Source organism: Natrix helvetica, assembly GCF_964273705.1.
Source record: "Natrix helvetica genome assembly, chromosome: 2".
NCBI classification, from domain to species: domain Eukaryota; kingdom Metazoa; phylum Chordata; class Lepidosauria; order Squamata; family Natricidae; genus Natrix; species Natrix helvetica.
In genome coordinates, this window is record NC_138552.1 from 121,864,301 (window position 1) to 121,891,988 (window position 27,688).

Consider the following 27,688-nt stretch of genomic DNA (forward strand, 5'->3'; position numbering starts at 1 on the left):
ATGCTGCAAATTGAATTGCAGAATTATTTTGTCACTTCTTCAATGTTTCCTGAGAAAGATCTCTAATTTGTCAATGAGAACAATTTTCTCATTCTATTCTGTGTGTATTGTACAGATCCTCTTCCTTTTTTGTTGTTGTTTTCAGTGGTATAGCACTAATAATGATAAGGTTACTATATATTTAAATAAAAGTATAAAAGATAAAAAGGAACAAAAATGCAAAATAATGCAGAAGCCAAAACGGAACGGGCCAGTGGGAAGGATATTTTAAAACAGAAACTTTTCATGATATGCATACAAACACTATTACTTTTATTAATTCAAAACCAAATCAGAATGTAATAAAATGCCCTAAAACCAATGTAATTCAGATTTAGAGGGTATTGAGTATGACACAAATCTTTCAGAGAAACTACATTCTCAATCCTTTCCAGGCAAAAGACACGTTTTTTTAAAGTAGCCCAAAATGCAAGCATAGGAAGAAATTCACGGCTACACACATTTATTTATTCTACCCTTTTTACTATTCTAGTAAAATGGGCATAATAAATAATAATAATAAAGATGGTGGGGAAAATACCAGAGATGCTAAATAACTTACAATTTCCCCTCCCAGAACAATAAATACATAAACATCACTGTAATGCTGTACATTCTAAGTAGAGTTCTCCCCACCAATGGTCCAGTGGAAAACAATATTTATTAGTTTACAAAATATTCACAGAATGAGCACTGTCCTAACTTGGGAAGTAATTTCCCAGTGAGAAGTTGTGACCATCCAACAGAACCCCACTCCCTTATTCCTTAGTGAGTAGGAATTCACTGCATTCCATCTTGGCTAACACATTGGTGGGCAGATTCTACTTGGAATAGATTATCTTAGTGAGGACCTTAGTCATGGAGGAGGAAGAAGAGGACATTATTATGTAAACAGGATCAACTTTATAAAACAGATACAAAATGCAAATATACAAAGAAACAATCGAAATTCACAGTAAATCATCATCCCTTCAATCTGCTATAGAGATTCTGTCCTCTTTGAGATGGCCTTTAAAATGAAGAATGCAGTCTTATTGATGATGTGCAGATTTGTTCCTGCAGTAAAAGTTTCTCTGGGCTGTCCCAATAAGTTAATTTAAACATTTATATGCCTGAAACTTCTAGGGAGATCTAAAGGATAAAGATCTTAGTGTCCTTTCTACTGTTATATGAACAACAAGTTTAGTTAGCATGAATGGTTAGGAAGTGAGGTTCTGGTCATATTTGGAAATATTGTATAGATTCTTGTCCAAAAAGCAGTTCCTGTTAGAAGTTTGGAGTTTATCATATCAACATATTTTATTATTCATAACTAATTAGAAATTAGACATTTGGACTAGACTTTATAGTGGAACATGGAAACTTTCGTTCATTTTATGAAAGCCTCAGGCCTTTTGGTCTGTTTGGCAAGCTAGAAAGTATTCAAAGCTATTAACTTATCTTGGACGGCTTTGGGGTGTTTTGGGGTAAATAAAATATCGATAGTTATAGTTCCTAATTATTATTTTAATCCACCTATTTCATTGGCATCGATTTTACTTTTAAAATGATTTGAGTTCCAACTTTAAATTTACCCCTCCCTCCATGCACACCCCGCGCGCCTGCATTCCGATAAAAGAAAAAGGAACAGAATTATCTGTTTAGTGATTCTTAGTGAATCATCACTATGTCTCAGGGAAAGCTTTAGTCTGTTCGTTTTATTGTTCTGCATCGGCCAAAGACAGAGACGTTTCACATAGACAGACACACCCTTTGCACACATGCATCTCTTGAATAACTGTGTCCAAAGCTCTTATTTCAACACTCCACTGCCCTTCAAAATACGAAACCCGCCCGGCGAACTCGTAAAGGAGACGGCAGCGCTCCCTCGTGGCCGTAAAAAAGGGGCGGCGGACTTTACAGCACACCCGGTGCACTTCCGGGGAAAATTGCTAGCGAGCGCTCTCCCCCACCCCCCCAGCTCCTTCACCCTCGCCTGCTGGTCCTTCTTGGCTCGCGATGGTGGGGAAAATATTAAGGCGGAGGAGGCTCCACCAGCCCGCGCCGAAGCCGACACAGCCGCAGCAGAGTGGGCTCGAGGAGGTGCTGACCTTCAGCGCTAACACCGGAAAGGTGGGTGGCGTTGGTGCGAGGAGGAAGCGATGAAAAGAGGAAGACAAGAGCGCAAGAGACACGTGCTTCTTGGGGGACGATGCTTCTTAATTGCCCCCCCCCCCCTCCTGTACAAAGCGCATGGGTAGTGAGATTGGCGGGCTTGAAGTTTTGTTCGTCCCCCTGGTTACTTTCTAAGAGAGATGTATAGTACGTCTTCCATGAAAGGAGCATCAATAAGAACTAAAGCTTGCCCAGATACTTTTACACTAGGGAAGCGTTTCTGTGCTTTGCATCTTAATTCTCTTGAGGACTAAGGCCTATTTATCGGAGGAAGCTAACTGCCGCTGAGACACTTGGCATGCGATTTGCGTTGTCAGTCCTTATTTTCTAGAATTTCAGGATGGTTCATAGTTGAAAGGGAGGTCTGAAGAGGGAAATTACTCATTTTTACCTAATGTTTCATTACCACCCCTTCCCTCCTGTTAATTTCGATCGTTTACGTATCATACTTTCTAAAGTGGCAACACATCCTCTCATTAGTGGGCATATCTTTTAACCTGTGTTCCCTATTTGCAATTCGCTGGCTCTTTTGTGAAAGTTTCATCATGGTTTAAGACTCAAGCTCAGTGATTTGTTCATGGAATTTCAGATTATTCATTGACACCCAAATATTATATGAACATAAATTCATAAATACTACTAACTGATACTAAGAATAACAAATACATAAAACAGGCCAGTAGCAATATGTTACTGATAGAACTGATGGAGACAACTTAAAGCCATTCTCACTAGGTAACACTATTTTCACACCAGTCACCTCACTTTAAGAACTAGGAACTGCCATGGAGCTCTACAGAGACACCCCCCCCTCCCAAAGATTGGCTCCAATTAATCTTCCATCATTTATTGACCTCTTGACTCCCAGACATTTATCGACCCCTTGGATAACCTCATTGATACTTTGGTGTTCATATTGATTACTTTGGAGAATCCTGGTTTAATTAAAACACATTGGCAATGTGGCATCTTAATATGAGAATATGAGATACCTACCTTGGTGCACACCAAACTCTGTCTAATCTGACTTTTTAAGGAGTTTTTTTTTTAAAGTTAAGGACTTGGTTCGTATTGAAACTTTGCTTTAATCACCAATGTACAATCAGGTTATAATGGAGACAGCTTCAGTTAAATACAATATAGCACCATTGTTAATCATCATTGCATCGTATGTCCCATAAAGGCAGCTACTGTACATTGCAACACGTTTCAGATGAGTTGCAGTTTTTCCTATATGCCCAAGCTTAAGCAAAACATTTTTTTTATTTCCATCCCATTGTCAATGGAAACTTTATTTGGTTAACCATTTGTCAAGATCATGACTCCTATTTGCTAATACTGGAGACAAAAGGTATCGTATAGGGATTCTCCACCAGGTGGCGATATGAGACATAGAGCTGGATCCTTTCAGAAGAGTGCAAAACAAAGCAGCCTTTTCTTGATGTAGCATTTATTTAGTACAGGAAACTTCACAAGTGTATGCTGGAAAGTATATCCAGAAAACAAACAAGTATCCTTAAAAATATTAAAACCTGTTCCATAACTGGAACTGCAGTTTGGGAATTATCTATGCACATAATATGCTTAAGATATTGCTTATCTTATTGTGAAAGGTGAAATTTTCTGAAAGTTAGAACACTTACGGTAATCAATAAAATAGCTTGCCTCCTACAGTTTCATCACTGAGAGATTTTCAAAAACAGACTGGACAACCATTTGACCAAGATAGTATGAAATCTCCTGCCTTGAACAGGATTGGACTAGAAGACCTCTGAGCTCCCTACCAGCCTTCTGATTCTATCTTTTATATTCAACCAATTTTCAGTTTGTAATTTTGATCACTGTGGTTGACAGTCTGAGAAAGGCTGATTTTTAAAAGTAATTCCTATATCTAAAAAAGAAAAGAAATTAAGTTGATTTTCATTTAAGCTGCATTTTTATTATAACAACAGTAATGTTTAATTCTTGCATTCTTGAATAGAATGGCAAAAACAGCAGCCTCATATATCTCAATATGATTAAAATGACATTTTGAGGAAAGAAAAGAAAAAGTACCCCCAACAAACAAACTAATGTTCTTATAGAGGTATTAAAACCTGTTCCATAACTTTTGATGGATGGACTCAGAATAAGTCCGGTGCTGCGACTGCTAGCCTGGCCCTCCAAGCAGCAGGAGAGGCAGTGGGGGGAGGCATGTGATCTGGCCAGCCAGACACACTGCACAGTCGCTTCCCCCATCGTGGCCATGGGCAAGCAAAGACATGGTGGGACAGAGCCATGGGAGGCGTGTATGGCTAAGCTGGAGGAGGGGGCTGAGCGATCAGGGGGCATGGTGCCACCCTCACTTCACTACCTGCCTTGTGGCAGGGGCACCGGCAGCATGCAGAAGCAGAGGCACAGGGAGGCACAGGAACTGGCCCACAGACATGGGCACCTTCCACGTTGCAGCTGAGGGCAAGCAAAGAGGAAAGGCATTGTTGGGCAACTCCACTGTGAGGTTTCCTGCTCGTGTGCTGAGTTGCCAGCTTAGCCATGGGAAACACTACAGATGTGACTTAATTTTACAGGCTAGATTTGCCCCTTCCCCATTTCTTTCCCCCTTCGTCTCTCTCTCCCTCCAGAAAGGGAATCTCTGCCTTTCAACACAGGCAACAGACTGATGTACACAATCTCCTTGCTTCTCCCCGGAGCAGTTCTCTTTCATTGTCAAAACTGGGAAGCCACCCAGGGGCAGGGGTGGTGCCACGCTGTAGCTCCTGTAGGCTTGACCCTGTGTGTCCACCAGCTCAGCCGCATTGTGTGCCTACCCCCTGTGCCTCTGCCTCCACCTGCTGCTTGGAGGGCTGGACCGGTGGTCACATTGCTCGGACTCACCTGTGCTGCACGGATTGTCAGCCCCCATATACTTGCCGCTTCCTGTGCTGGCCACGCCCTCCCAGGGCTGACAATCTTAACGGGGGCTTATTTGGGGGGGGGTAGGGCTTCTATTAGGAGTATCCTAAAATCATGCTAGGGCTTTTTTTTTAATTTATTGGTTTTTACAAATATTTTGGGGAAAAGGGTACATAAGTGTGGAGAAAATTTTTGACAGCTACATCATACGGAAGGTGGTGCTTCCCCGGGATCTTACATCTCTCTCTTATTTTATATATATCAAAATATCATTATTACATACATATTAGCAGTTTAGGTTTACTTCAAATTCTTTAACCTCTTCAATCATACTTTATATCACTTCTAACCATTTCATTATATTAACAATTGCAATGTACTTTTAATTCATTTCTGTGACCTAAGTCTCATTGCTGCCTCCTCTCCCCTGTCTGTTGGCTGAGCCATGGCTCCTCCCCCCTTCGTATCTTGTGCACTGTCTCTTGTTTCGTCTAGAAGGTTCTTGTGTTTTTCCATGAAGGCTTCTGCCTCCACCACTGTATTAATTCTCACTCTACCACCCTCCCAGAAAATCAACAAGCCTTCTGGAACTAGCCATCTGAACCAGATATTTTTTTCATACGATGTTTTAGTTAAAAAGAAGAATTTCTTCCTCTTATCTCTTATTCTTTTTGGTATCTGTTTCAAAATGGTTATTTCTTTATCCTTATATCTTAAAGGTTCCCCCCTTTGAGCCCCTAGAATCTCATCTCTTGTAGTCTTTCTAAAAAATTTAACATGAACTTCCCTTGGAACATTGTGTGTTCTAGCATATGCTGAGTTAATTCTATATATCAGATCAATATCCCACCCTAGCTGTTGTTTATCTCTTTTAATATAATCTGCTAGCATTCTTATCATAGTCTCCCTTAAGTCTTCACCCTCCATTTCAGGTATATTTTGAAATCTAAGAAAGAAAGACATCCTTTCAAATTCCATTTTTTCCATGTAGTTCTCAATTCCAGCATTTTTTTGTAGTGCCTTCACCTCTTCTCCCACCCCCACAGCACCCTCCTCCAAGGCGTTTATTTTCTGACTATTTTGTAAAGTCTGTTGTTGATTCTCTCTGAGTTGTTCCTTTAAGTCCGCCAACTGCTTTTTAATTTCGTCCTGTCCCTTTAAGAGTGTCTGGAACATTTGATGAAACATTTCTTGAGACTGCTGTTCCCCCTCGGAAGCTTTAGATTGTAAAAAGGAAGATAGTTGTGTTTGTTGGGGAACAGGACTTGAGACAGAAGAAGATGGAGCCGAGGCTGGTTTAGGAAGGGGGGCCTTCTTAGCAGGCATTGCGAAACTCAGAGAAAGTTATAAGTCTAGACAGGGAAGATGGCATCTATAGGAGCGCACCGTCAGGCGAGATCCGCAGGCGGGTAAAGTCCAGTGTGGGATATTAGTCTTTCAATACAGCTCCCCGCCAGTTGAAATCAATTTTTCCCAATCCAAGGAAGATTGTACAAAAAGATGCCTCTAGGGTTCACTGGGGTTTAGTAGTTCCAACCCAGAAGATTTTTCAAAAACGACAGTTCATTTGTAATGACAGAAAAAAAGGGGGAAGAAAGGCCATTTTGGCTCAGCCCTCTCAAGGGATCGGAGAGCAACCATTCAAAAAGTTTCCATTCATAGTTTATAAGGTCAGCTCATTTTCTTTCTTTCGCAATTGTTCAAAGGAGTCATTATCCCATTGCTTGAAAGAAGTGAATATCAAAAGGTTTTTTTTCCAATTCTCTCTCTCTCCTCCGAGAGTGAGATCGTGTAAAGCCGAGGGGGGGGGGGAGAAAAAACTCCTCTCCAATCTTAACACTTTACCAAGATCAAAGAGTCTTAGAAAAACTGCTAATCCTTATTTACTTAGTTATTCAAGAAAACAAGAAAAAGACCTTGGGGCAACTCCCCCCTCACCGCATTTCAGCTGTTGCCTTCACGTAGAACGTTTTCTTCCTATCTCCTCAGGACGAAGGCGCGCGTGGCATGCGCACCCCCCAAATGCCTCCCGGTGCCTAGGGCAAAGCTGGCAGCCCCCCTGCGGCCGCCGCCGCTCCAGGGGGCTCCAGCAAGCCGCCCCTTCGGCAGGACGCCCCTACAAGGCACCCTGTGCCCCCCCCCCCGAGTCAGGGGGAGCCCACCAGGACGGCGAGCGGCGGACAACATGTCCGTCGTCCGCAGAAACCAGAAGTGGAATCCTCGCTAGGGCTTATTTTTTTGTTGGGTCTTATTTTCAGGGAAACATACTGTAAGTTAATAAGCTAAATATTCTAAATAATCAGCTTGAAGAACAGGGTGGTGATTACATGAAGTGGTTTGAAGTATATGTTCTGCAAAAACACTAGCAGTGTTTGCATGCTATAGATTGGATTACAGTCAACATGCCCCCTTTAAAAGAAGAAATGAAGTTATTGCTCCAATTCTGTATATCAAAATGGAAACAATGATTAAACATTGGTTATAGCCCATCTTTATTTTTGTTCTTGTTAGGGCAAGGGAGTTCTGACATCAAACATTTTTTCTGGAGTGAATATTGCTCCAAAAATTCTACTGAAGAAGTTGGACACTGATTCAAAGAATCCTGTTTCAGTCATAAAAGGTAAGAATTGAGTGTCTTTACACATGGCTGTTGCAATGAATAAGAATGTAAAAATGGATAAAATTTGTCTTCTATAATGACTGTAATTTGATTTGATTTTAAATTGATAAATTGGATCAAGCGATAGAAGTGGAAATAGTTTCATATTGAACTGAATGCATACTTTTCTTCATGCTTAAAATGATAACAATGATTCTTTGGCTGCTTCCTACTTTATGAGAAATAGATGATCTCAGGGGACTGGAATTCTCCCCAGTAAGATTTGTCTGTGATGTGATCCTGGTTGTCAGGGCATGTGAACTGGATCCAGTTCATCTCCCTAACTTTAATCAGTGCTTGCTCCCAAAAATACAGATTTTACTCAAGTTGGGAACACTCTGCAGTTCTCAAAGTCTATCTTTGTGGTTTTTTGCTCATAATACCCCTCTCTCCCTGACTATGTATGAAGTGCATTTATGTCAAAATTGCTCAAAAGAGAATGGAAAACTCTGCAGTGCAAAAACTTACTGCTGATTTGTTTAATGTCCTGTATTTTTACTGTAATAATTAGGCTAATCTTTTCCTAAACAACAACTTGCAAAAATAACTGTTGTAAAATTATTTAATTTTTGAGAAATGTCCTAGTTACTGTTATTTGTTATACTGTTCCTCAGTTTACCTGTCTATCTACAAATATACACACAGATACACATGCATACAGACATGCACACACTAAGTAAGTATCTTGTGGTGCTTCTTGTCCCTTGCTAGAAATTTTCATAATATGTAGAAATTGGTTCAAGAATGCTCTATATCTTTAAAAAAGCAGATTTTTACCTCTTGATGTTTAAATATGAGCAGCTAGAAGCTGGGCATGTCATTCTTGCCTACAATGATATATCCCCCACCCCCTCAAAAAAAGTTTACTTATAAGTACTTGTCTGCTTTTAGTTCAAGACAAAGTTTTTGGACAACTGATCTTATAATACTGATAATCCAATACAGTATTATTCTGTAATATTATTTAACTAATTAACTGTCATATGGACGTCTTAATTGTTGGCAAATTTGCATCCTCCAATCTATTACTTTCCAGTCATTTTATTTACCGTATTTTTCGGAGTATAAGACGCACCAAGGTTTTGAAGAGGCAATTTTTTAAAAAAAAGCTTTTGCACTTTGCAAACCTCCCCAAAACAGACTGTTTTTTTGCAAAAATGGCCCATTTTTTTTTCAAAAAAAGGGCATGAATAGGAGGCTTTTAGAGTACTCCTGGGGGCGGGGGGGGGAACGAGCAAAAAGCAGCCCATTGTTTGCTCTTTTCTGCCCTCCCCAGCCCCCAAGAGCTCCCTGGAAGCCTCCATAAGGCTATGCAGGGCCATTTTGGTGAAGGGGGTAGGGTTTCTGGAGGCAAAAAATGCTGTATTCAGTGTACCCAGATTTTCAGCCTCTCTTTTGAGGGAAAAAGGTGCGTCATATACTCTGAAAAATATGGTACATTTTTACAACACAGTTAGCTCTTATCTTGTAGAATTTTTATGAGCTAGAAGTTGCTATTTCAAGAATCTCAAATCTACCCTCTAAAATCACGTTTTCAAACTCCTACCGTTTGAATCAAACATTTGTTATATTCAATACTAATATTTTGCAGTTTCTGTGGTAACTAGATTGCAAAATAAATTGTTTTCATGAGGCTTACATTTTTGGAAATGAAACAGTCGGGTCTTCGAACATAACATTGTGTATAGATATCATTAGGTCTGAGTTTAAAGCAATAGAGGCTGTAACATCCAGATGCAGCCAATTTTTTTTTAAAAAAAGTTTCTTTGCTTCTTCATTCTTTGCTTTTCTTACATTTTGACTGATTAAGATTCTGGAGAACTAAACATCCCTTAATGTCCTTGTTGATTCTAATAATTTTTTTCAAAAGGATAAGCATGATTTTCATTTGCCTATTTAATAACTGATAGAAAAATGTTTTCCAGGCCTTTCTAGAAGAAAAAATATTTGTAAAATGAATTTTCAAGCTACTGCCAATATTATGGAAGCAGACTTTTGTTCTTGCAGTGGAAATTCTCCTTCCTTTCCTTCCTGCTTGTAAAAGTTAGTTCTCATACTATCAACACTATCAGTGTGAACTAGATATGAACAAATATGACCATGTGACAACAAAGGACAGATGGAAAAATGCAAGAAAGGAACAGGCAATGAATTATATAGCACAGGAAAAAAAAAATTGAAAAGAGTTTGAACACTACTTCTCTAGATATTTCCTCTTGTTCTGCTTGCTCCATTCCAAAAGCCCATCTCCTCTCAAGATTCGCCAAATTTTCCCAATATTCTGAACATCTCCCAACATTTTCTAAATCATTCTGCCAGTTTTGAAAGGCTAATACTCTCCTACTAATGTTTCAATACCTTTTGCATTGTCCAATGTTAAGGTGGATTCCCCAGTTTTGGTTCCCCCCATAATTCTATGGATTACACAACCACAGCTAGAACTCCCTGAGCTGATGTGCCCAGGTTAGGAAAGAATGCTATTCAGCAGGAGAAGACAACTTTGTGGGCAGTGGGGTGGGCGGGTGGAGAGTATTCTATTCTTCCTGTCTCCACATGCTCACTTATTAATTGTAAAACTTAAATTGATTAGATCAGGATTGTCAAACTCGATTGCATTGCAGGCCACATCAGCACTGAGGTGTCCTCAGGGGGCATGGCCCAAGGGCCGTGGCCAGCTTGACATCACGAGTCACTCATGTGGGCTGGGCAGTGTTGGGAAGGGAATCCAGGAGTCTCCGGTGGGTGGGGTGGTGAGCAGAAGGCTTATCCCACAGGAAGTGAAATAAGGTGATGCAAGGGGTGGAGTGGCTGGTGTTGGAAACCGTCAGCCATCACTCGCTCATTGCCCTTTGTGGGTGGGGGTAAGTGTTTTCCAGCCCGTCAGTTGGCGCACACTGCAACTCCATAGCCTGCTCCACCAGGCTTGCTGTCCCAGCAGCATGCATAACAGTGGCATCAGGTGGAGGCGGGGAGAAGGTACCTAATGCAAACTGCTGGACACACTTACTTTGTCCCAATGTCTGTTTTGGCTTGCTGCTGGAGACCAGGTCGCCACTGGTCATCTTCTCCTCAGCCCCCTTGCAGGTCTTTCTCTTGGCCTGCGTATGGAATGTTGCGCACAAAATGCACTGCAGGCTGCTGCTGCCGCCACTCAGCAAACTTGCCACTGCTGTTCGGCAGACCCACCACTGCTTGAAGGAGCTGAAGCAGCCAGCTAGAAAGGCCGAGTAAAGGTGTTAGAGCACACCCAGGCTCAGCAGACAAAAGGCATCCAATGCGAGTGGGGAAAGCCACATCCCCATCGGCGCCATGACCACCCAGGTCCAGCAGAGACAGGGGAGGCACGCGATCCTCGCTGGCCTGGGCAGCCATGGCACTGATGAGGATCTGGCTTTCCCTCCTCATGGCCTTTCTACCTGGCCGCTTTACCTCCTTTGGGCTTGGTGGGTCTGCCAATCTGCAGCAGCAGCCTGTGGTGTGGCCAAGATGCATTGGGGAACAAAAGGGTGCACCTTTTGCCTGTTGGGCCTGGGTTGGTTTTACTACCTCTACTTGGGCTTTCTACCTGGCCTTTTCTCCTCCTTCGTGCTGGATGGACCTGGTGCTCCGGGCAGTGATGGCAGCAGCCTAATGGATCTCTATGAGCTGCTGGCTGCCTCAGTGGTAGCGGCATCCCACAGCAATGCTGAGGTGTGTCAGGTGCACAAGAGGAACACGCTCCACGTGTGGGTCAAGGACAAGACCGAGAGAGCTAAAGAGTTGACCAGTGGCGACCTGCTCTCCAACTGCAAACCAAAAAAGACAGGACGGAGTAGGCAGCAGCCACCCCACCCGCTGCCCAGTCCCAGCCACATGGGATGGAGTAGGTGCATCCGGTGGTCCGCATCACGTTCCTGCTGCCACCATCATGACTGCTTCTTGGATAGCCAGATGCATAGTCCCTGCTGCAGGCCACACCCACCAACTCACGCACTGGCACGTGTGCGCATAGAAGGAGGCAGACACACATACGGGCCCACCCCACCCCATCCCAGTGTGTGCCCAACTCCTCCTATGTGCACATGTGCCTGCTGGGGTGGTGGGGGCTGGGCTAAAGCGTGTGCCCATCGCCTCCTGCATGCATGCATACTCACCGGGATGGGATGGGATGTGGACTGGCCTCTTTACCACATCACGGGCTGGATCCATCCTGTGGGTCTTGGGTTTAAACTTCTGGATTAAATGAAAGCTACATGGAGTCATTATAGTGGCATGGCATTATAATCATTATAGTATAAAATTGTGATTTCAGTTCTCTAGACTACTGAGATCTTTGGAAAATGCTTTACAGGCTCAATTTTTTAAAATTAAAATATACACTGTACAACAGTACAATAATACACTACATTCTCTAATACTAGTGCAGTAATAGAAAGTGTCAATATTTCCTTTCTACAAGTAAACATTGTTGGCTTAACTAATATAACTATGCCATCCCACCATGGAATGCCACCTGGTTTTATGGCAGGACATAAGGTCCTCAATGACACTAAGAGCCATGCAAGAGATATTATAGATACTGGCAAAGTCTCCTGAGCAGGACAGATCTTCACTGAGAAAAGCAAATTATCTCACTTATCCAGGATGAAAATCAAAACCAAATCCCATACCAGCTTAGCCATAAATTCAATCAAATTATGATGTTATGATTGCTGAGTATCAGATGACAGAACTCAGTTCCCTTTGCCTGACAACTAAGGAACAAAGAATTGCAAAGTGACTAGAAATAAATTGCCAAAGTGAACATTGCCCTTAATATGGACTGATATACCCATTGAGGTTCCAATTTGTTGTCCAATTTTTCTTGAAAACATCCTGAAATGCTGCACCCCCAATTGCAGGAGGCAAGCTGTTCTCACTGATTAATTTTTCTCACTGTCAGGAAGTTTCTCATTAGTTCCAGGTTGGATCTTTCTTTAACGAGCTTCAAACCATTGTTTCTTGACCTACTCTCAGGTGCTCTGGAGAATAAATTGATCCCCCACCTTTTTGTGATAGCCCCTCATGTACCTTATCCTATGTTTCTTATTCTTATATTATTCTTATATTTATATTCCCGTGGTTCCCAAGTGTTAATCATCAATATTTGAATGGAACTAAAGAATGACCTAGTGGATACTCGAGACAGACATCGCGACGACACAATGTGCGGTCTCGATAATCCGAGACCACTGTTGGTTCTTTTACCAGCTGCATGGTCCATATGGACCTAAACTGTCCTGGAGAGATGGTGACAGGGAGACAAATCCTTGCTGGTCTCAGGGACAGCGCAAAGTCCCTGATCGACCCAAGGGAAGTTCTCCAAGCCGGCGGTAAACAGACAGCCCCTAGGCTGACAAAGTCAGAGACAGCTCCGGAAAGAAGGCAGTGAAAGTGAGTCCAGCTGGTGAGATTTCTTTCTTTGAGAATGATTGCCCAAAGAATTTTTTTAAAAGATAAATTAGTCCTTTAAGCAAAAGAATAAAGCGGCGAAATTTATCTTTATTGGACTGCCTTAGAAAGTTTTTTTTTCTCCCCCCCCTCTTCTATGTAACAGTGTTTTGTGGATTGAAGTGATTGGAATGCTTCCCGTTTCTCCTCTTAAGTGAATGAATTGATTTTTTCTCCTACTCTGTGCTACCTTTATTTTTTGGTTGATTTAAAACTTTTTTTTTACTTTAATAATCCTTCCTCTTACTGTTTATTAAATTAGAGATTTTTGTTTTCCTTAAGTTTGATACGATAAGAGAAAGTTGAATTTGCCATTCGGAAGCCAGAACTTGGTTTTTTTTCTTTTCTTGAAACAAAGTATCCTTTGTTCTATTTTCTCTAAGTCTGTTGACATTGTAACTAGAGGGTTTGCAGCTTGTCTGTAGAGACTGATAGCGACTCAAGGACACGGACTGTTTTCTTGCAGGTGTCTTTGTGGAATATTTTGGACAAGGGAAAGGAAAGAAAAGAAAAGATAGAACCCTCACTTTTTTGAAAAAATTAAAAGGATCTTATGTTTAAGCAAATTCAAAACAAAAATATTTTTATACATAAAAGAGGCATTGAAGGTGAGAGTGGCAGTGGATTTTAAACTTTTTCTTTTCTTCTGAGAAATATGCATTTATATGCAGATGAAGAAACCCTAAGTTACCAGGATTTTTTGGATGGAATTTTAAAGATATTGGAAGGATTTGAGAGGTTTGATAAGAAGTTGGATAGATTATTGTCTGGCTCAATAAAAGATGAAGGGACTGGAGCTTAAAAATTAAAGAAGAGAGTGAAGACATAGAAAATAAAGACAAGATAACAGATGAACCTAATAATGGAGCACCTATAAGTGAAAGTGGAAAGGAGGGAACATGGAAAAGTGAATCTGATTATTATTATTATATACTTGATGATCTGGAGCTCTACCCCTCCTGTCAAGATATGGATTTGATGATGGAATTAAGAAGAGAAACAGCTTTAGAAAGACATCTGATAATCAAAGACATGTTAATTTTAATACCAGTTCAAGGGCAACAAGACTATATGAGAGATCTTTCAAGCAAAAAAGTGCGGAGAGAAGTTTTAAAAACTTTATAAAGAAGTTTATAAGAGAATTGACGCAACAACTGGCTAAAGAGATAAGACTATTTTGTTTCTGGAAAGACGCAGGCTGATGATGAAGGTTGATAACTCAAAACTTAGTTAATCTTTGGTAGTAGGATAAGTAGGATTTCTTAGACACTTTTAGAATGTTTTCTTTAAAATGTTTATTTGTTAATTAATAACTCATTATGATAATAATAATGAAATAATAATCTCAATTAGTAAAAATAATTTGGATATAAACTGTAAATTGGGACCTGGGGAAAAGATTTATCAATTTCATTAATATATTTTTGTTTAGATTTTATTATAAATATGTAATTTTTCTTGGGTCGGAGGGGAGGAAATGTTAATGGATAATGTTTAATGATTTTTATATGTCTTGGCATTGGTAAAAGCAATTAGATATAAGCCTTAAATAGTGAGTTGGAAAAAAAAGGGAATATGCTATAAAAGGGTAATTATTGGAGGTTTATAGGAATAGCTAATGAATGCCAGTAGGTGGTTGTGTCTTTAAATACAAATGATTCTAGATAAAAGCATGTTTAAATAATTATAGCTAAATGAGAATGATGGTACATTGATAGCAAAATACATAAAGATTTTCGATTTTAAAATGTAAATTAAAAATATGGAGGATGTATACTAATGCACGAAATTTATTTGTAACCAATCGACATGCTTTCTACAAGATGTAATGAAGAATGTTTTTTGTGTTTTTGTTTAATTAAAACAATAAAAAAAATTCTTTAAAAAAAGGATGACCTAGTGCATTCCCTCTGACCCATGCTATTTGCTGTCCTGCACCACCATGAGAAACCTGGCCAAGGAGAGCAAGCATAACAGCAGAAGTCTGAAGGAGGATGTAAGCGCGGCTAGGTGCCTCCTCGGGGAAGCTGGACTTGGCTGTGAGATTCTGGTGGTGTGGGAATTCCAGGGCTGGGCAGGGCTGGGCACTTGCCCTCCACTGCCCAGGTCTCCAGGCAGCCTGTGTTGCCATCTGGCAGTCCTGCGTGGCCTGAGAGGGACAGTGAGGCTCCTCTGGTGGATGACGCTTTGGCACTCACCCTGGTCTCGCCTATCTCCACTGAAGACCTCTGAACCCACCCCCCCAGCCTTGCCTCCCCACCCCCCACAGGAAGTGGAGGACTACGCTGCTGCATGTGGAAGTGCAGAGGGAAAAGTTTGCAGGAAGCAGTTTCTTCTGTTCACCTTCTGCCTTAACAGATCTCTGGAGAAGAGGAGGGAAGGCTGTCCCAACAAACCAGCATCCTTACCACACGATTGGAAATGGGGATTCCCTTTCGAGAAGGACCAGCTCCCTCATAAAGGACCAGGGAGCATTGCTCTCCTGCCCCCTCCTCTTTCTCCCCAGAGATCTGTTCAAGGCAGAAGTGCACTCAGAGGAAACTGCTTCCTGCAACAAGCTTTCACCACTACACTTTCACATGCAGCAGCGTTGTCCTCTGCCTCCTGCTTTGTTGGGAGGGGGTCTGGGATTGGGAGAAGAAGGTCTCCTTTGGCCTGCTGTGCATATGCATGCACACACCATTTCAAGTTTGGAGACTTTTATCCACATCTGAGCTTGAAATTATCAATCATGCCTGGGCTTGTGGAGAAGGCTCTCTCCTTCCTCTGTGGATAAAAATACCCAAACGTAGAATGGTGTGTGTGCGTGCGCGTGCGTGTGCGTGTGCACATGCATGCACATGGCTGCCAGCACTTTGGGTAAGTGAGGAGCTTGTGGGGCACCAAATTGTCCCCATGTTGAGTTAGCCGGGGTGACTTGTTCCATCCTGACTCAGTCAGCCGCACCCAATGAGCTGCATCGAGCCAGCCATGCCTACCCAACTATGCCCATCTAGTCCCAGCAACCCAGCTGTGACCACCCAGTCATCATAGTCTTACATGCAACTGACCCTTTGAGGGCAATCATAATGCTGATGTGGCCCTCAATGAAATTGATTTTGACACCCCTGGACTATAATGTAGTTGAAACAAGCTATGGCTTTCATTTTATGCTTTGAATTTATATTAAAGTTGGATGACCTTGCCCTTCACACATATCTGTCCATGCAAAATCAGAATATATGCTGAAGCATTCAACTGGAAGAAGCACACAGTTTGGAAATCCAATAAGTTGCTAATGAAAATGCTATTTCACAAATATTGACTGAAAAAAAGAGCAAGCTTTGGTGGTTGTCAGTGTCCTCTTCATGCAGCAGATGATAGCAATGCTAAAAATAATATCAGGAAAGGACAAGAATGATTTACCAAGGTTTGAAATCCATTTTGCAAGCTTTCTGTTTTGATACCTGAGCAAGCAAAAGGATGCAAATTAGAGGTTTATTAAGAATATTGCAGTTTGCTTCTGAATATAAATAACACAAAATCCTACAAAGTTGTGTGCTCTCTTTCTTAAAACATCCAAGTTCAGTTTGAGGTAGCCATTCATATCCCCTTAATGAAGTACATATTGGAAGGGGGATATCATTTATAGCCCAGTGCTTATGGACTAGCACCCCAATCATGTTATTTATGTAATGTCCAGATTTAAAATTGAAGTGCATATAGAGAATATATTGTTCATTGATGCAAAGAAACATTATTATTTCTCTTGTGTTTCAGATGAAGATGAAAAAGTAATGTCTAAGAAAGAAAAAATGAAGATGCGTAAGGAGAGATGGCTGCAAAGTTAGTATTTGTTTAATGATTTTCACAGATAACTGGATTGTTAGGTACAGTATGCCAAACAAGAATATGCTTCTGGAAATATGAACAAAAATCTGTCTGAACATATTTCTAACAAAGGCCCAGTGTGTGTGTATATGGAATGAAATGTATAATTCTGATGGCTCAAATTATTTCAAAATTTATCCAATTTTCTTAAATACATATAAATCGTTCTGTGCTTAGATATGTGCATATTAAATACAAATGCTAAATACTATATTGTAAATTGTCATGTAATGCCTTTTAATTACAGAAATAAACCATACAGAAATAATCCCCCTTCTATAATTCTATAAATTATAATTCTATAATTTCTAAGATTTTTGCCACCAAATCTAAGATCTTGCTTAAAAATTACATAAGAAATAATAATGTGAGAGCCATATTGTGACTGTTAGGAAGGTTAGGGTTCCGACTGGGACAGGCAGGTAAATCTAGCGGGAGTATAGAACCCCTGGCCCGGATGTTCTGTATTGTATTTGATGGTTAAAATTCTCTGGGGCTATAGAGAAGCTGGATGATTCCTCACTAGAGGAGAAATATAATTTCAATACACGGAGAAAACAGGGGGTGACGTTGGTGCTTCTTCTGCCTGTTTCCAAGGAGCCGTCTCAATTTTAATTGATAAGGGTGTGGTTTTGTGTGTGTTGAATACTTCTGTTCCCAGAAAAAAAATTGAAGACAATGCTGACTTAATGTTTAATATTTTGGTATTAGTTGTATTGCTTAGTTAGGATTATAATACGCATTTGATTGCTTTTCAGTCAGATCTAAGATCTCTTTGAATCCACATTGTCAGTTATTTCATTTCCTCACCTTCACACACTGCACTTCATCATACATTTTAGATAGTCCTAAAAAAGAGAAAGACAAATGGTCTTTGGCCACCGTAAAGCAAATGGGGTAGAAGTGAAAAAGAACGAAAATAATGAGCCACTTGTGACAAGAAATATGGGATTTCATGATTCAGCACAAAGGAAGTGGAATTAACAAAGGAACATAGACATCTAAAGTCTCTTCATAAGTGGAAGGCCAGTTAACAACTAAAATGGTTTCCTGTGAGGACATTTTAATAACCAAATACTGATTGCGCTATATAGATTTTGCAAACAAATAGCCCTCAGTGAAATGTTTCATACCAAGATAAAAAAATATAGTTAACTCACTGAGGTTTCATCTCTGGACAATAAAATGAATAATAATGATAAAATGAATAACATAGTACATATTATAGAACCAAATTCACACTTCAATCTTAGAAGGTCATTAGCATACCTATGATTTGAACTTCAATGAGAGAGAATGTTTGGAGAAGAAAAATAATGAGACTTAATAATAACAGCTGAACTGTTTTTAGAGGGCAGAGATTTCCCTACAATTTGTTAGCTAGGGGGGAAATTAAAATGGAAAGTCTGACAAAAAGTATTATCCTTGTACTAACTATTCTTTGGGAAATAGCTGAACTACTGAAGGGAAGGGGAAGTATAAGATAGGAAAATTACAAAAAGTGTAACCAAGTAATTGATTTGAGTTCAATTGAACTGTCACAGGGTGATCTTTTATTGATAAAGGTACAATGGACAGAAGAGAACCAGATTGATGTAATGGTTAAGATAATATAGTAGACTAGCAGTTGTGAGATCATGAATTCTCGCCTTAGACACGAAGCCAACTGGGTGACTTTGAGCCAATCATTTTCTCAGCCCTAGGAAGCTGCCAAAAACCTTGCCAGGAGAACTGCAGGGATTTGTCCAGGCACTTGCCGGGGGTGGGTGGGTAGTTTAAAGACTGACTTGGTGATGCATAAGAAAGAAATATGTATGTGAAAATAAAATTTTATTATCTCCTGTAGCTGAAATAATTAGGAAATTGATGTAATGTTGCATTTCTTTTACTTCAGCAATAATCAGTTACAATTATACAGTGGGGCAAAAAAGTATTTAGTCAGCCACCAATTGTGCAAGTTCTCCCACTTAAAAAGATGAGAGAGGCCTGTAATTGGCATCGTAGGTAGACATCAACTATGAGAGACAAAATGTAAAAAAAAACCCCAAACAATCACATTGGCTGATTTGAAAAGAATTTATTTGCAAATTATGGTGGAAAATAAGTATTTGGTCAATATCAAAAATTCCTCTCAATACTGTGTTATATATCCTTTGTTGGCAATGACGGAGGTCAAACGTTTCCTGTAAGTCTTCACAAGGTTGGCACACACTGTTGCTGGTATGTTGGCCCATTCCTCCATGCAGATCTCCTTTAGAGCAGTGATGTTTTGGGGCTGTCACTGGGCAACACGGACTTTCAACTCCCTCCAAAGGTTTTCTATGGGGTTGAGATCTGGAGACTGGCTAGGCCTCTCCAGGACCTTGAAATGCTTCTTACGAAGCCATTCCTTCATTGCCCGGATGGTATGTTTGGGACCATTGTCATGTTGAAAGACCCAGCCACATTTCATCTTCAATGCCCTTGCTGATGGAAGGAGGTTTGCACCCAAAATCTCACGATACATGGCCCCATTCATTCTGTCCTGCACATGGATCAGTCATCCTGGTCCCTTTGCAGAGAAACAGCCCCAAAGCATGATGTTGCCACCCCCATGCTTCACAGTAGGTATGGTGTTCTTTGGATGCAACTCAGCATTCTCTCTCCTCCAAACATGACGAGTTGTGTTTCTACCAAACAGTTGTATTTGGTTTCATCTGACCATATGACATTCTCCCAATCCTCTTCTGGATCATCCAAATGCTCTCTAGCAAACTTCAGATGGGCCCGGACATGTACTGGCTTAAGCAGGGGGACATGTCTGGCACTGCAGGATCTGAGTCCCTGGCGGCGTAGTGTGTTACTGATGGTAGCCTTTGTTACGTTGGTCCCAGCTTTTTGCAGGTCATTCACTAGGTCCCCCCGTGTGGTCCTGGGATTTTTGCTCACCGTTCTTGTGATCATTTTGACCCCACGGGGTGAGATCTTGCATGGAGCCCCAGATCAAGGGAGATTATCAGTGGTCTTTTATGTGTTCCATTTTCTAATTACTGCTCCCACAGTTGATTTGTTCACACCAAGCTGCTTGCCTATTGCAGATTCAGTCTTCCCAGCCTGGTGCAGGTCTACAATTTTGTTTCTGGTGTCCTTCGACAGCTCTTTGGTCTTCACCATAGTGGAGTTTGGAGTGTGACTGTTTGAGGTTGTGGACAGGTATCTTTTATACTGATAACAATTTCAAACAGTTGCCGTTGATACAGGTAATGAGTGCAGGACAGAGGAGCCTCTTAAAGAAGAAGGTACAGGTCTGTGAGAGCCAGAAATCTTGCTTGTTTGTAGGTGACCAAGTACTTATTTTCCACCATAATTTGCAAATAAATTCTTTCCAAATCAGCCAATATGATTGTTTGGGTTTTTTTTTTTACATTTTGTCTCTCATAGTTGAGGTCTACCTATGATGCCAATTACAGGCCTCTCTCATCTTTTTAAGTGGGAGAACTTGCACAATTGGTGGCTGACTAAATACTTTTTTGCCCCACTGTATGCCTACGAAACACTTGATATTACTTCCTTACACATCAATGTAGTAAACTAATTAGGATATTTAATTACTTGATTAGCAAATGTAATTCTGTAACTATCAAAGCAAATATATTTTCATCAGTTGATTTGCTTTCTGCTTGTTTTTTGGGGGGTGGGGGGGGGAAGAGACATTCTGTTTTTGTACTACTCTTTTTGACAACTGGAGAATTAAAGTTCATTCTAATGGAATAATAGCAGTTTCATGTATTCCAGTCCAATCACAAATAAATCATGTTAAATTAAGAAAAAGAAAGAAAAAATTCAAATTTTGACCACTAAAAATGTACTCTGTGGCTTAGCTCCTAAAATGATTTCATGGGAAAAGAATTCACAATTAGGTATGTGCAAGTTTTAAGTAAGTGGCATTTTTGGGAAGCTTTGAAGCAACACAACTTCATAACTACGGACCAAAAAAAGAAGTGTTGCAGAGCTGAAAATACTGACAATTAGCCAAGAAAGTGCTTCCAAGGAAATATATATATACAATCCATATTTTTCATAAGCATCTATAAAAAGCAACTATGACAGGTCAAATGAAGGTTGTACATTGAGATGTCAAAACAACATAACTCAAGGATGAAGGAATAAAATAACAGGGAAGTAGTAATGTACCAGTACTAACTGAATTAACAGAATGCTTGCAACTCAATAGTTCATACAGAGAATCCATGGTAATGTTGGGTAGGTCTTCAGCTAAGAAAAAGACAATCAGATTGAACTAATATTCCAGCTCAAGATATTTACTTTTCCGTCTAATTTTGAACATTACATTAATAGAAATTTTTAAAATTATACCAGGTCTTTGAATACATTGCAGTAAAAGTGACTGATTGTTTTAGCACTTTGAAGCTATTGAGCTTGTATTGTTCAGGCTAAAAATGCAGCCATTCCATTGCTGTAGCCCTGAATGAATAAATATTTCTTTTTTGCCCTTTTCTTCTGTCTTTCATTCTTACTGAATTACCAGAAACCTTTAAAGGATCATTAGGTCAGAACAAAGCTAAAAGAGTAGTAATAAAATCAGTGCTTTAGATTCCTGTTTCTTAACACCTTAAAAGGGCAATAAACGATTAATTATTGAATGTATCATAGGTCAATTTTCAGTACTAGGGAAGGAGTGCTTCTGACTGTGTACTCTTTTCCTTTGTTCAGGAAGGACGTGGTTTCATTTACTTGCAATAGCTTTGCCCTAAAAACTAAGGGCAAGAGAGATTGCAGAATACCTATTATGTACCAGACTATTATAATTCAAGTATTTAATTTTTTTGTTTGATTTAAAAAAAAAATCTAAGCAGTAGCATCAATGTTGAAATAAACCCATTGGCATAAACTTTGATCTCAAAGCCTATTTAAAGAAAAGTTCTGACAGAACTGAAAGATTTGTGAAAAACTAAAATAAATATGGTGAGCTGTTCAAGGTAGTAAATTCTTACAGGTAGTCCTTGGGTTATGATCCTTTGTTTAGTGATTGTTAAAAGTTACACAGTGCTGAACAATGGAGATTTGTGACCGACCCTCAAATTTGCCATTGCAGTTTCATCACAACTTGGGTGCTTAGCAACCAGCTTGCAATTATGATGGTTGCAGTATCCCAAGATCACATGATCATCATTTATAACCCTTCCTTCTGGCCTTCCAGAAGCAAAGTCCATAGGGAAACTGGCAGAAGATTGCAAGTGCTCCTGCAAGTTGCCCGCACCACTTTTTTGCGTGGCAACACAGGCTCTGTAGTGCGTGTGGCATGCTCTCCTATGGTACCTGCCCATGCTTCATAGCAACTGCCCCTCCCCCCCCAGTGCTCCATAGTACTTGTCCGCAGCACCCACACACTCACACTCTGTACTGCCTGTCCTAACTCTAGCACTCTCCCATTCGTAGCACTTCCCCAACCAGCTTGTTTGTCTGGGCCCTCATGGTCATGTGAGGTGCTCACTTTATGACCTGCACAGTCCTGGGGTTAAAACAGCAACCAGAACTGCTCGGATTGCAAACACTAAGCAATGCAGTCATGTTACTTTGCACTTCACAACCACATTGCTTAGCAGTGGAAATTTTGATCCTCATTGACATGATAACCCAAGGACAACATGTAATGTAGATGCCCTGTTGAAAATGGTGAATTCTTTATGTTTGTCAGGTTTCTCTGAAAGTTGGCATACTTGGAGCAGAGGCTCATCTAAGGACATTAATCCATTGGTAACATATGACAAGAAAGTGTTCCTAAGTTTAGAGTGTTCCTAGTTTAGAGAGAAGAAGAATATAAAATGTGAACTTTCATCTTCAAAAACTATTCCTTTCCCAAGCCATAAAACCTAGTGCATGTATTTATTCATTCTTTTTATTTATTTATATGTATCCCATCTATATTATTTTTATTATTATTATTTTTATTTTTTAACAAGCAGTGAACATATCCAACATACTTTACTCCTCTCGTATGATTCATTTATTTATTCTTTGGATTATTCACTGATAGCACCTGATAGTAAGATTAATTGTTCCATTAATCTTACTGCTGACTAAATCGCATGTTCTTATTTTTGGAGCTTTGCATTTTAAAATTGACATTTTGACAAAACACTATACGTTCACTAATAAAATCATTTTAACCATTGCATTTATACTACATGACTTCCTATTCAGGCAGTAGTACACAATGTAAAAATTAGTTTAACAGAATTTTAAAGTAATAGATGTTTCTCCCTTAAATAGAAATTGAGAGCATTAAGTTGGCAAAGCAGCAGCACAAAGCGGAGGCAAAGCGGAAAGCAACCCCAGTTGTTGGAGATATGTATCCATTGATGAATGCTCTGCCTGAGCTTTCAGATCTGGTGACAGTAAGCAAGTTCTGCAAACAGCATAATAAGTAAGTGCTTTGAGTACTGTAATAGATGGTTCTGATTCCTCATTTAAGCAACCTGTGGCTGTATATAAGAAAGCTTCACGGTCTTAGGCTTTGCTTAGGTTCACATAAAGTAAAAAAAACCTCTCACTCAAGATTACGAATACACTTATTTGTTAGCTCCTACTAAGGATGTGCTTTCAAAATTTTCCGATCCTTTGTTCACTGAAAGGGTGCGAAGGTACACATACTTGCTTCAAAAGAGAAGGGCAAACTCTTAAAGGCATGTTTTAACTAAAATCAGGACTATCCTAAATATTGAAGGTTAAGATAAATATTTGTAAATAATTGAAAATGTGAAGCTTTAAGGTTTTTATTCCAGGAATGTATATCTACAGATCATTTTTCAATAAACTTGTTAATTTGTCTTAAAGTAAATTCTCAAATGTAATTTTTTCTGTTGTGTAATTTAACAACTACTCAGTTGATCACTAGATGCGTAAAGAATGGTAGAATGAGAAAAATGTGGTTTCCAGGTTATTTTCAAAGTTGGAAGTAACATGGTCCTTCCTGTCACAATAATGCTATTTATTTGGAATTCAAAGTAGTACAAAATTGTTCAAAAGTGATGGATACTTTTTAGAAAACAAAACTATGGGCAGAGTGCATTAACCATTATTTTTGTTTTCTTAGGCAGAACAAGAAGAAAGTGTTGACAAATTTCAACCAGATGAAATCAGCCCAGAAACGCAAAGTCTTGTAAGTATTGATAGGGAAAGAAGTCTCTTGAGCAATGACACCAAAATCTACTATGTTACAATTGCAGAGAAATTCTGTGGTTCTGCTGTGGGAAAAGTAGCTGCACCCAGATATTGCCAGTGTGATGACATGGTATAGATTCCATTCTTAACCAGTAGCAAGGCAATAGCAAAATAGCTGTAAAAATAAATTCAAAACTGGTAGTACTTGTACCATCTCACATTCTCTAGGAATTTGTTGCATCAAACCATCATGTAGCCCACTGACAGTGTCTCATTGAGCAGTGCATTAATAATAATACATGTTGACTAGTGATGTTCCTTTACTTGGCATTTAGTGTGCATGTAATGGTTCCTACAATTTAATTCTGGTTTCTAACAAAAAATTCCCTTGAAGGAAACAGGTTCTTCTAGTGACTGCAGTGTTCACTTAACAACCATCACAAAAAAAGGTAGTAAAACTGGACACAATCAGGTGTCGACCTGTGTAATGACTACCACGACATATGACTGTAATTCCAGTAGCCAAATTGGAAACAAATTGGGATAGTCTAGGTGATGTTTTGCCCTTAGAATGGTCTTCCCCAATCTTGTGCCCTCCAAGTACTTTCGATTTTAACTCCCATAATCTCCAGCCAACATAGGATTTGAACATATTCTGGTTGGGCTTTATTCAATATATCTGGAAAGCAAAAGGCAAAAGTTGCCATAGGAAAAAGAGCTTCTGCTCCTAAAAAATCAGTAGCAATTAATGGAAGGTATGCCGTACACATTTCTGCCCTCTACATCGCATCCCATTTGTTTCGGAGGGCTTTATAACTCTCAAAAGCATCTTGTTTCTGGGAAAATGGAATGATATGGCTATGGAAGAGATTCACAAAATCAGGTTCTCTAATTTAGTGGAAACAATTTCTGTCAAGAAGACACCAATGGGAACTATTTTGTAAAAGTACATTAATATAACATTTTTTTTACAGACAGGAAGAGTGGATGAACTCAGCTGTGCCTTATTAGTGTGACTTTAATTTTATTATAAGAATATATATTGAGAGCATTGGTAATAGAATTTATTTAAAATGTAATTCTTAGAGCTCTCTTCTTATGAATTACAGTATTCAGTGTACATATGCTATTCATTTGGTTATGTCAAGTTAGTCATATCTGAATACATTAATATATTGTAGTGAAATATTTTGCTTTACTAAAATACTGTGTATCCTTTGTTAGGAGATTTTTGCATCCCTTGCACTTCAGTCATCTCCCCCCATCCCCCAATGTAATGCCAGCAAATTAATTGATACATTTCTCCCTTTTCTTCCCTCAGGGAAGAGGAAATGGCACAGTTTCGCAAGACAGTATCGAACCCTTTGTTCAAAGCCAACCCTCTGTCAATCATTAGTCAGCATCTTTCCAAAAGACTAAAACAGGAGAACGAGGAAGAACCACTTTAATACATGAAGGGGATGTTTGAAAACTCCAGCAATTGACTCCATCATGGCTTTATCTATGCAGGTAGCTTAATGTAACCTTCAGAAACCGGACCCAGTAACTTTGTTTGCTGAGCACAGAAATAAGGTGATCAACATCATTTTGTGCACTATGAGTACTAGTTACAACTCTGGATTGTTTTGTTGGAGACTTGTGGAACTCTGTAGATGTAAGACTGTTCTAATTTCCCAAATTTATCCTAATTATAGTTCAGGTCTTTTTATTTCCCCCTCTATAGCTTCTGTAATGTAATGTATAAATCACCAACTTTCTATTTCTGAGTAATGTAAACCTTTTTGTTTGTTTCTTTTTGTGAGCAGTTAAATAGCTGCCTTTAGAGCAGTGGTTCTCAACCTTTCCAATGCCGCGACCCTTTAATACAGTTCCTCATGTTGTGACCCCCCAACCATAAAATCGGTGTCTTGGTTCCTAAGACCATCGAAAATATGTGTTTTCCAATGGTCTTAGGCGACCCCTGTGAAAGAGTCGTTTGACCCCCAAAGGGGTCCTGACCCACCAGTTGAGAACCACTGCTTTAGAGAATTGTTTTGGTAAATGCAACATTGTTGTGATTAATAAAATACCTAGTGCTTTGCTCTGAAAATAGTCAAAATCACTTCTTTAAAATTTGAAATGTGATGACACACTTAAAGACCGTACATATTAGATTTCTACATTCAAGTTAGTTTATATGTGTGTGTTTGTGTGTGTGTGTGTGTGTATTTGCACACAGACATCAGTATTTGTCCTATATAATGCAGTTGTCCCCAATCTTTCCAGCTCCATGAACCAGTAGTAGCTGCTGAGGGGGGGGGGGGGGGCGAGAGGATGGTTTTGCGCACGTGCACGTTTGCACAAATTTGCAGCTTCTGCAACCCAGTTCCCAATGGGCTGTGGCCCAGTACCGGGCTACAGCCCAGGGGTTAGGTACCCCTGGCATAACAGACATGAAATTATCTACTGTAGCTGAAAATGGACATTACTTATAAACAGTTTATAAGATCTATGAAATTCAACAGTGGTCCCCAACCTTTTTGGCTCCAGGGACTGGTTTCGTGGAAGGTAGTTTTTCCACGAACCGGGGTGGTGGGGGAGAAGGAATGTGTAAGCTAGATCCCTTGCATACACAATTTACAGTAGAGTTCATGCTCCTATGAGAATCTAAAGCCTGATTATCTGAGGTGGAGCTGAGGCAGTGATGCTAGTGGTGGGGAGCAGCTGCAAATACAAATTTTGCTCGTTTGCCAGCCTACTTCTCATCTCCAGCACTACAGCCCAGATCCTAACAGGCTACAGAGCCCTACTATAACATATAGAAATGCTTAAATCTTATCTAAAATAATGTCTGATCTATGTAAAAAGCTACAAAACTAAGACTTGAAGAAGCTATAAGCTAAATAATAAAAGACTAAGATCTTTTCAGCTCTTAAACCTGTTGGTCAGATCCTGTTCCTTGGCATAAAATAGCTGTGTTATGATGTAGAAAAGTCACCCAACAGTAATAAGTGGGCATAAAATTTATTAATAGGATCCCGAGAGTAATGAGTGGATGTGGCTGGGGAATTGGGGGAGTTGGAATCCACAAGTCTTAAAGTTGCCAAGGTTGGACACTCTGAAAAAAAAAGCAGTGGGCATTTATGACTGTCAAAGCGTCCTGCTGTCAAGTGACCTACATTTGGGTACTTTGCGAGTGGTGACTGTCTATGTCTGACAAAGCACCCATAATCAACATCTGGGTACTGTACTTAGTGACTGGTGTGTATTTTTGCTTGTGATGCAACATTATTATTTTTTTATTTGCTTTCCAAAAAAAATGAAGAGAAGTCTCTTGCTCTTGGCCCTGAAGAGCATTCAGAAATCTCTCAAAGCATTGCCCATAGCAGAAGAGTTAGCTTGCCCTTAGAAGATGTAATATGTTATACTGTATCCTAAGATGATCAAGTGGGACTTCTAAAA

General features: G+C 39.8%; 1 protein-coding gene across 1 annotated transcript; it reads left to right on the forward strand.

Annotated features, from left to right (window-relative positions):
* The first annotated feature begins 1,972 nt into the window (after positions 1–1,972).
* On the forward strand, positions 1,973–27,476 carry SLX9 (SLX9 ribosome biogenesis factor). Its single transcript, XM_081941942.1, has 6 exons — positions 1,973–2,151; positions 7,597–7,705; positions 16,973–17,038; positions 23,357–23,510; positions 24,180–24,245; positions 25,569–27,476. Exons 1-6 carry the CDS (start codon positions 2,038–2,040, stop codon positions 25,693–25,695), a joined length of 636 nt encoding a protein of 211 aa, XP_081798068.1. The 5' UTR covers positions 1,973–2,037; the 3' UTR covers positions 25,696–27,476.
* Positions 27,477–27,688: the final 212 nt, after the last annotated feature.

Excerpts from the sequence above, each read along its gene's own strand:
- SLX9 (XM_081941942.1), top strand. The coding sequence starts at position 2,038 with ATGGTGGGGAAAATATTAAGGCGGAGGAGGCTCCACCAGCCCGCGCCG. Across the intron at positions 2,152-7,596 it reads TCAGCGCTAACACCGGAAAG|GGCAAGGGAGTTCTGACATC; the intron begins GTGGGTGGCGTT and ends TGTTCTTGTTAG. Across the intron at positions 23,511-24,179 it reads TTCTGCAAACAGCATAATAA|GCAGAACAAGAAGAAAGTGT; the intron begins GTAAGTGCTTTG and ends TTGTTTTCTTAG.